At 45.1% G+C, this 10,220-nt stretch overlaps 1 protein-coding gene across 1 annotated transcript; it reads left to right on the plus strand.

Moving 5' to 3' along the window:
• The first annotated feature begins 3,598 nt into the window (after positions 1 to 3,598).
• LOC132398848 (protein ELFN1-like) lies at positions 3,599 to 6,126 on the plus strand. The gene has a single exon (XM_059978685.1). It carries the CDS (start codon positions 3,732 to 3,734, stop codon positions 6,099 to 6,101), a length of 2,370 nt encoding a protein of 789 aa, XP_059834668.1. The 5' UTR covers positions 3,599 to 3,731; the 3' UTR covers positions 6,102 to 6,126.
• The last annotated feature ends 4,094 nt before the right edge of the window (positions 6,127 to 10,220 follow it).

Consider the following 10,220-nt stretch of genomic DNA (forward strand, 5'->3'; position numbering starts at 1 on the left):
TGGAAAATGATGCTGGAGGGGTTCTAAAGGTCTAAAGGCACCTGGACCAGATGGATTACACTCTAGGGTTCTGAAAGAGGTAGCTGAAGAGATTGTGAAAGCATTTTATGGAACTCTAGATTCTGGAATATTTGGAGTTCCTTGAGGAAATAACAAGCAGGATAGACAAAGGAGAATCATGTATGTGTTTAATTAGATTTTCAGAAGGCCTTTGACAAGGTACAGCTTATGAGGCTGCTTAGCAAGATAACAGCCCACGGTATTACAGGGAAGATACTAGCATGGATAGAAGATAGGCTGACTGGCACCAGACAGAGTGGGAATAAAGGAGGGGGGGACTTTTCTGGTTGGCTGCCAATGACTGTTGGTGTTCCTCAGGTGTCAATGTTGGGATCATTTCTTTTCATGTTATATGTTCATGTTTTGAAAGATGGAAATGATGGCTTTGTGGCTAAGCTTGCAGACAATACAAAGATAGGTGGAGGAGCTGGTAGTGTTGAAGAAGCAGAGAGTCTGCAGAAGAACTTAGACAGATTCAGAAAATGGGCAAAGAAGTGGCAGATGGAATACAGTGTAGGGAAATGTCCGCTCATGTACTTCAGTGGATGCAATAGAGGTGAGACTGTTTCTAAACAGAGCAAATTCAGAAATCAGAGGTGTAAAGGGACTTGGGAATCCTCGTGCAGGATTCCCTAAAGGTTAATTTGCAGGTTGAGTCCATGGTGAGGAAGGCAAATGCAATGCTAACATTCATTTCCAGAGGACTGGAATAGAAAAGCAAGGATGTATTGCTGAATTTTACAAGCCATTTGGCAGACCACACTTGGAGTATTGTGAGACGTTATGGGTCCCTTATCTGAGAAAGGATGTGCTGGTGTCAGAGAGAGTCCAGAGGAAGCTCACAAGAATAATCCCTGGAATGAAAGAGCTTTAGAGTGTTTGAAGGCTCTGGGCCGATACTCATTAAAGTTTAAAAGAATGAGGGGAGATTTTAGCGAATATTAAAAGGCCTATTGAGAGACTGTTTCCTATAGTGGGGCATCTAGGACCAAAGGGCAAAGTGGGGCATCTAGGATCAAAGGGCACAGCCCCAGAAAAGAAGGATGTTTCTTTAAACAGAGATGAGAAATTTCTTTAACCGGCGTGTGTTGAATCAGTGGAATTCGTTGCCAGGTGGCTGTGAGGGCCAGGTCATTGGGAATATTTAAAGGAGAGGTTGATAGGTTCTGGATTAGTGAGGGTGTCAAAGGTTTTGGGGAGAAGGCGGGAGAATGTGGTTGAGACAGATAATATATCAGTCATGATGCAATGGTGGAGCAGATTCAATGGGAAAATGGCCTAATTCTCTTCTTATGTCTTATGATCTGGTCTCTTCTTGTGACAGAGTTCAGAATATAAGGAGTTTAGTGTCGGGTATGTGAGCAATATGGCCAATTAATTGTATCTGGCAATTTAATGCTGAGGTGAGGGCATTAGTTCCCTTGTCTTCCCAGTGAATCTGGAGAATGTTGTGGTATCTCCCTGCATCTGAAGTACATAGTCCAAGTTTCAAAAACATTTAGGAGGGCAGGGATGAGTTTTGCTGTCTTTTCCTTTTTCCTACACACATATGTATATGTATATACAAACAATCATGCTCACATTTACACACACACACACACACTAACTCACAGGTGCGTATATACACACACACACTCACTCTCTCACATACTCACAATTTCTCTCACACTCATACAAGCTCACAGACAGCAGGAATTTCACAAGAATATGTGGCAAACTTATATTCAGGTGTATGGGCTATGAGCAGGGGTGCAGCAATAGCTGGATAACTTTTTTATTTGCCTAACCTCGCTTCACACTGTCTCACTGTGACTTCAGCTCAGCCTTGGCAGATGCAATATGTGCATTCAGTGCTCTGCAGGGATGACAGGCAGAATTCCATCAGAGATACTCAGTAATGAACACAGGGCCGGGCATTTCATGACAGGTAAATAATGCAAGCAATTTCACACTTCACGAAGAACAACATACAAGGTTAAACCTCACAGGCCCTTCAAGCAAGGCAGCATCATCATTCTCTCTGCCACTGGATTCAAAACTCATCCTAAACGCAAAGGAATATTAGACATTGAGAGAGAGAAAGAAAGAGAGAGACTTATGATTCCATACATTCCATAGAAACAAGTCACCTACTGCCTTTTTGAGAGAACCATTCATCCATCTAATTCCACTGTCTACTTTCCTTTTTCAATAACCCTGGATGTAGTCATAATTTGAATCTAATTCTCTATTGAAAGTTATGAAAGTTTCCACTTTGTAGGCCATGCCTTGTGCTAGGAAATGTTCATGGTCTTTTGCTGACTTCCTTTATTCTGAGATGTGACACTTGGTGAACTCCAGTTACTGACCCCTCTGGCAGCAGAAACTGTGCTCCTTGCTTACCTCATCAGACACCACAGGTGCAAGCATGCCTCCTGTCAGGATAAAGAGAGGTTTAGGACTAGGTTGACTAAGCAAAGCTGAGGTTAGGAAGAAGGGTTAAAGTTAGATGGGTCATTGCAAGAGGGTTGCAGGTTATGGCTGGAAAGAAAATTAGGGATGGTAAAGGGTTTTAGCAAGTAAGAGGTAGGGGAAGAGGTTAGTCTGTCCACCAGAGAAAGCAGGATCGCCCAGTGGCCACACATTTTAATTCCACTTCCCATTCCCATTCTGATATGTCTATCGATGGCCTCCTCTACTGTCAAGATGAAGCCACGCTCAGGTTGGAGAAACACTTTATATACCGTCTGGGTAGCCTCCAACCCGATAGCATGAACATTGATTTCTCTAATTTCCATTAATGCCCCCATCCCCTTCTTACCCCATCCCTAATTTTTAATTTTTAATAATTTTTTCTCTCTTTCCCTCTCACAATCACTTCTTGCCTGTTCTCCATCCTCCTCTGGTGCTCCCCTCCCCCTTTCTTTCTTCCAAGGCCTTCCGTCCCATGATCCTCTCCCTTCTCCAGCTCTGTATCCCTCTTGCCTATCAACTTTCCAGCTCTTAGCTTCATCCCTCCCCCTCCTGTCCTCTCTTATCATTTTGGGTCTCCCCTCCCCTTTCAAATCTCTTACTATCTCTTCTTTCAGTTAGTCCTGATGAAGGGTCTTGACTCGAAACGCAACTGTACTTCTTCCTATAGATACTGCCTGGCCTGCTGCTTTCCACTAGTGTTTTGTGGGTGTTGAAAGAGGTTAGGATTAGGAAGCAGATAGGATTAGGGTTAGGGTAATGCTTAGAGAGGTTAGGGAGAGGAAAGGCTTGCAGAGGGGTTCTGGTTAAGGAGAGGGGTTGTGGTTGGTATGTGTTTACAGAAGCAGGTCAGGTTTAGCATAAATTGGGTCAGTAACTGTGTTCCCGAGGTGGGCTGTAAACCACCTGAATACTGCCTCTTATTTAGAGAGAATTATTAACCGGCAAAGTGACCCAATGAAAACAAATGTCCAACTATCTTGGTGTTTTGTTTTGCAGAACAGCGGATGAGATTATTTGAAGCGATGTTCTGGGAGATCACAGTGAGCAAAGGCGAACGAGGAGCTGAGGAATGGATGGGGAAATAATGGCAGTCCAGTCCTAACCATAGAGGTTCAGGAGTGCACCAACCTGCAGGTCAACAAAATTCTTCTTCTGCACTAGTTTGGCATTTGGTGCTCTCAAAAGTCCTTGTCCACAAACCCCTGGAGCATTAGGGGATGGCTCTACACAGCCTTGGTCTCTGGATCTGCCTTGCCTCGTTGATGAATGCTGTTGGTGTTTCTGGTGACTGCTGGCTCATTGAAGGAGAAAAAGGATTTGTCTGGTTAGCAATCTGCAGCCAGAACCAACCTCCTTACGAATCCATTCCTCAGCACATCAACAGCACCATTGTCGACCTCCGCCTGAACGAGAACAAGATCAGAAGCGTCCAGTACTCCTCGCTCAATAGGTTTGGCAACCTGACCGAACTCAATCTGACCAAAAACCAGATTTCCTACATTGAGGATGGAGCCTTTTCTGCACAGTACAACCTGCGCGTCCTACAGCTGGGGTTCAACAAGCTCAGGAACATCACCGAGGGGATCCTGCGGGGTCTCGGCAGGCTGGAGTACCTGTATCTCCAGGCCAACCTCATAGAGGTGGTGAGTCCTAATTCCTTCTGGGAGTGCCCAAACGTGATGAACATCGACTTGTCCATGAATCGGCTGCAGTCACTGGAAAGTTCCACCTTCCTGGGACTTAGCAAACTCTCGACTTGCGAACTCTACGGCAACCCGTTCGACTGTTCCTGCCAACTGCTGGGCTTCCTCAAGTGGCTGGTGCAGTTCAACAACACCACTAGGAACTATGACCGCACTCAGTGCACGACTCCGGCCGAGTTTGCTGGTAGCCCGTTGCTGGGACAGGGTCAGTCTGGCTCCGAGGATGCCCTGAGCTCCCTGCTTCTCCTGTGCAATGAGGAGTTCCACTCCCTCGACCCCAGGTTCCTCTTCACGCAAAAACCCACGGCCACCTCCGCCACTTCTGAGAGCCCGTGCGAGGCCGAGGACTGTCCATCGGGCGAGGAGTCCACCCCACTGATCTCCTTCCAGACGCCAGTCATCACGATGGATGTGACGCCGGAGCTAAAGCTGAAGGAGGTGTCGTACAACACGGTCACCCTACTGGTCCGCAGTCCGTCCTCCGCCGCCATGCCCAGCCTCCTGGTTCAGTACAGCAACAGTGCGTCCAAGGATGTGAAGAGCCTCGACACGCAGGAAGAGGAGATCAAAGTGGAAGAGTTAGCCCCCAACACCAACTACACCTACTGCGTGGCCTCCGTGCGCAACTCCCTGCGTTATAACCAGACGTGCATCAGCTTCTCCACCAGGGCTAGGATCAGAAGCAAACCACTACCAGCCCCTTCCAGCACCACGCACTACATCATGACCATCCTGGGCTGCCTGTTGGGAGCGGCAATCCTCCTCAGTGTGATCTACTACTGTCTCCGGAAGAAGAAGGAAGAGCGGGTGAAGGACAAAAGACCAGGAGACGCAAAGAAGACAATCATTGAACTTAAATACGCCCCGGAGTTGGAGACAATCACTATTACTCAGATGGCGCAGAAACCTCCCCCCCCTTCCGATATCATGTCTTCGAGGTTACCGTTCCTGCCCTCGCCGAGGGCATTGGACGAGTACGATGTGCAGGAGGAACTCGACAGTCCCAACACCAGCAGGGGTAGCTATATGGATGTGAGGACAGGTGAACATCCGTACCACCGGGACATCCTGGAGAGTATGTTCGCAGAGAGCCATGACTCGGCGACCGAGATCTCCACCATAGCCAAGGAGGTGGACCAGGTCAACCTCATCATCAATAACTGCATCGACGCTCTACAGACCGAGAGCAGCTCGTTCCGCGGTCCCGGATCCGGTGCTTCTATGGAATCACAAGGCTTCTTGCGGGCCGATCAAGCCCTGGGCAAATCGGGCTTCTTGTCGCCGGTGTACCGGGAGAGTTACCACCCACTAAAGAGGCACAGCAGCGTGGATGCTGCGCCCAGGTGTCCCAGCAATGCGTCCAACTGCTCGGTGCGCAGTCCCCGGTCGGTGCGCTCCGACATCTATGCTTGCCCCAGGTACAAGCCGGAAAATAAGTATATTGAAAGGACCTCTCCGGCACGTAGTGCCGTCCTGAGCGCGACTCCGTGCCGAATTGGGAGAGTAGAAGCGGGCCAAATGCAAACCAACAGTGACCACCCTCACCTCTATGCCGGCTTGCATCCCGGGGAGAAAAAGCAAGCCAGGAGTCCAAGCCCCTGTGTCATCGAAGCGCCGCCGCGATCTCGCTCTCGCAGGAACCTGGCCTACACTCAGTTCTCCCCCCAGTACCACAGCGTCAGCTACGCCTCCAGCCCCGAGTACTCCAGCAAACCCTCCAAGGGCGTGTGGGAGCGCTACAAACCGCACGAGAAGTGGCGCAGGCAGGAGGAATACCTGGCGGCCGGGTACGCGCTGAGAAAGAAAGTCCAGTTCGCAACCGATGAGGATTTGCATGATATTCTAGATTACTGGAAAGGGGTTTCCAGCCAACATAAATCCTGATCCCTAATTTGCCGGGACTACATTGGGCACAACAATGGAAAAGTTCAAAGTGTTTCTTTTTTATTGGAAAGAAAATATTGTTGAAATTGGTATCTAAAATGTGTAAAGGAATTCTTTACAAATATATATTATATGTACACAAACATGCATATATATAGATATATATGTATATATACATGCGTGTATGTATATATATACATATATAAAAGAATATAATATATATTTATGAAGATAGACGGATGGAGATAAGGACACCCAGAAGCCTTGGAATATCAGATATTATTTATCGCATGACTCTATCCTGTGACTGTGACTCACTGTGGTGTACATGGGGCATTGATCGTTGTACAGTGCACACTGTGACTGGACTGTACTGTGTCATTGTAGCTCACACGCTGCTCACACCCTGCATTGTACAGTAATATTTACCAGTAAAAACTCCTCCTCCCTGCAGTTATGTACAGATAAATTTCTATATTTGCAATGATGTTTCTGGGTTTTTCCGCCTGTTTGTATCAGGTTTTAATCGCGGGTTTTACAGAGCAGTTGTTTGATGTCCACTGACCACAAGCATTGGATAAAATTGGACTGGCAAAAAAAAACACGAACTGAATGGTTTCTTCTGTCGCGCTCCCGCTGGGCCAACCCGCCGGCTTTCTCAATGAGATGGAAGTCTGCACTGCCAACAGGTACACAGGAAAAAAAAAGCAGTGAGGCTAGAGAAAGAGGAGAAAGAGAGAAAGTTTGAGATAAAAGAAACATTTATAAAACACTGATATTTTGACAGTGCTTCTGCAGGGAGGTCTAGGTCAACTTTATTGTTGGCATGCACAAGTTATACAGTGTACAGTGACTCATAAAAGTATTCAGCCCCCAACCCTTTGTTCACATAAATGAATATTACAAACAGGTATTTTGATCAACTCAACTGAGAATTTTTATTTGTGAATCACATGCACCTTTTTTTACAGTACAGCCCAAAAACACAGAAAACTAAAAATTGAAAAACTATAAAATGAGCAGTTCAAACGTGTCCATTCCCCTTTGTTCAATATTAGTTGAACCACCTCTTGCAGCCATTACAACCAGTAGTCTTTTTGGATAAGTCTCTGCTAGTTTTGCACAAGGTGATGGAGCAAAATTTGCCCATTCCTCCTTGCAAAATTGCTCAAGCTGTGCCAGGCTAGTTGGAGAGCGGTGGAGGACAACAATCCTGGGGTCTTCCCGGAGATGTCTCTCAGGTTAATTTCAGGGCTCTGAATGGGTCACTCAGCATAATAAATTTTCTTCATTTGAGGCATCTTATAAATTAACAAACTTAAATTAATATAAATTATGCATAATGTATACATCCCAAAAAAAATCACAGCACTAGTGCAAGATTGAGAGAGAAAAAACAAAAATAATCTGAGGAAGTGTTAAGGTTTCCTGGGTCAGTTTAAGAACTGGATGGCAATGGGGAAGAAGCAGTTGTTGAACCTTGAGGTGTTAGTCCTTAGGTTCCAGTATTGAGAAGAGATCAGGTACCCCCAGATGGTGGGATTGTTTGTACCTGACTGAAGGATATCATCTTCTTGGAGATATTCTCGAGGCTGGAAAGAACTGCACCCGTGATGGAACTGGCAGAATCCACCACTCTGTAGACTCCTGCACTCCTGTAGAAAGAAGTTCTGTTTGGCAGACGTTGCTTGCTGGGTAAGGTTGTAATGACTCTGTACCCAAGTCCAGCCAGTGAAAGTTTCAGGTGAACCACACTGGTAATGTGAGACAACAAGCTGACACTACTTCCTGCTTCTTCACTTTGATTTCTCCTATTGTCCCCAACCCCCACACACATGACTATTCACTCAGATACATATCATAAGTAGTCTGAAGGTATCTACAATATGCTCTCCATTCCTCTCTCAAGCACCCTTCAACTGAGAATTTAAGTCAGTAAGTGCTGCTACCAAAAATCAGGAAGGGCCCACTAAGTACAAAGTCAACAGTGGAGATTTTGGTGAGTGAGGGGACTTCAGTAAAGCTGTATAATAAAATAATTAAATAACTAAGAAATAAGTTAAAATTGGTATGGTAGGATAGGTGATGTGCTGTAGCTGATTTATGTGCTAACTGATTGAAACATCTGTAATACAAGCCTACAGCTCAACGGACTTCAGCTTAGAGTGTTGAGTTAAACTCTGAGACTTGGACATTCTAGGGAAGGGTACCTGGACACTTCCTTCAAGAATCAATCAACCCTTTGGATTAAGTTTTGGAGAATGAACATGAATGTAGAACCAACTGGGGACAGTAGACATAGAGGGTATAGGTACCAACTAAGTTGGAGAAGAGAGCCAGTTGGCTTTGGCAGCTCCCCACAGAACAATGCTCTCAGTCTCTTTCCTTTCTGGATTTGCCACTCACCTAGCCAATGCCAAAGTCAAGGATACATCTCCTCAAAAAGAACCTGGAGTGGGAAGGGAAGTAGGAGATTTTATGCTGGCAGGTCCTGATTAGGATGGCATGGTAGCGTAGTGGTTAGCACAATGCTTTACAGTACAGGCAGCCCGGGTTCATTTCCCGCTGCTGACTGTAAGGAGTTAATACATTCTCCCTGTGACCACATGGTTTTCTCCAGGTGGTCTGGTTCCCTCCCAGAGTCCAAAGATATACTGGTTGGTAGGTTAATTGGCTTTTGTAAATTGTCCCATGATTAGGGGGTTAAATCAGGGGATTTCTGGGCAGTGTGGCTAAAAGGACTGAAAGGACCTATTCCATGCTGTATCTCAATAAGTGAATAATGAAGGGATAGTCAGAGAGTACCAGGTAGGTACAGTGCATAACTAACATCCGAGAACACCTTCAATTAACCTGCAGTCAGTGCAAGAACAAATGGTCAAAAGCCAAAACTAAAGCTTATGTGAATGCATATGACACTTAAACGAGATAGGATAATTAATCACAAACAGAGAAAATCTGCAAATGCTGGAAATCCAAAGCAACATACACAAAATAAATGCTGGAGACACTCAGCAGGTCAGGCAATATCTATGGAAAAGAATAAACAGTCAACATTTCGGGCCGAGCCCTTCTTCAGGATAATTAATGGCACAGACCTACATATGGTCTAGTTCCAGTCACAGAGATGAGATTGTAAAGTGACCAAGATGGGGAATTAAATATTCCACAATATTCATTTCAGAAGAGGAAGGTGAATGGAAGGGTGGCTCCAATAATAAAATGATGTGATAATGGTGATAGAGAACAAGGATCATAGATCAGAAAATCAATCAGCTGCAGTGGAGTAAAGAAAGAAAAAGGTACAGGAAACGGAAATAAGAATTGTCAATTGGTTCCAAACAATGGCGATGCAGGGTATAAGCCAAAAAAAGAGGCACAGGTCACAATCACAATAAGAGAATCCTAAAGATTTTGGATTAGATATAGACAGTATAAAATCATTTAGCAACAATGTTGTGGATGATTTCAGAACAGATTAAGTAAACTGGCCAACATAGGAGATAGAATAAAATATGGAAGAATATGAAATCATTCACATTGATTAAAAATGTAGAAAGAACACAAGAAAATAGGAACAGGAATTGGCCACTCGGCTCCTCAGTCCTTCCCCACCATTCTACGCGATCACGGCTGATCTATTGCAGATCTTGGCTCTCCTTCTGTGCCAGTTCCTCATCAGCCTCAATTTCCCATTATTTCAACATTAGTCTGCCTGCACTTTAAATATTTCAAATGCTCCAACCTCTACAACTCTCTGGTTTGAGAATTCCCAGAAATTTGCTACTTCTGCAAAAAAATTCCTACACATCTCAGTTTTAAGTGACTGGCCCCATTTAACTGTAACAAAGTCCTCTTGTCTGGGAATCTTCAAAGGACAAGTATTATTTAAGTGGTGAGAGACAGAAAGGTGCTAGTGTTCAATGGGACCTTGGTGTCCCTGTACTTGAAGCACTGAATGCTGATATGAAATCGGACTAAGTATTTATCAGGACTGATGGTTTGTTGGTCTTTATTGCAAGAAGATTTCAGTACAATATTAAAGATGCCTTTGTTTTGCAATTTTGGAGAGCTCTGGCGAGACCACACTTGGAATTTAGTAGTCAGCTCTGGTTTCCC

The sequence above is a fragment of the Hypanus sabinus genome, chromosome 9, assembly GCF_030144855.1.
Source record: "Hypanus sabinus isolate sHypSab1 chromosome 9, sHypSab1.hap1, whole genome shotgun sequence".
Taxonomy (NCBI): domain Eukaryota; kingdom Metazoa; phylum Chordata; class Chondrichthyes; order Myliobatiformes; family Dasyatidae; genus Hypanus; species Hypanus sabinus.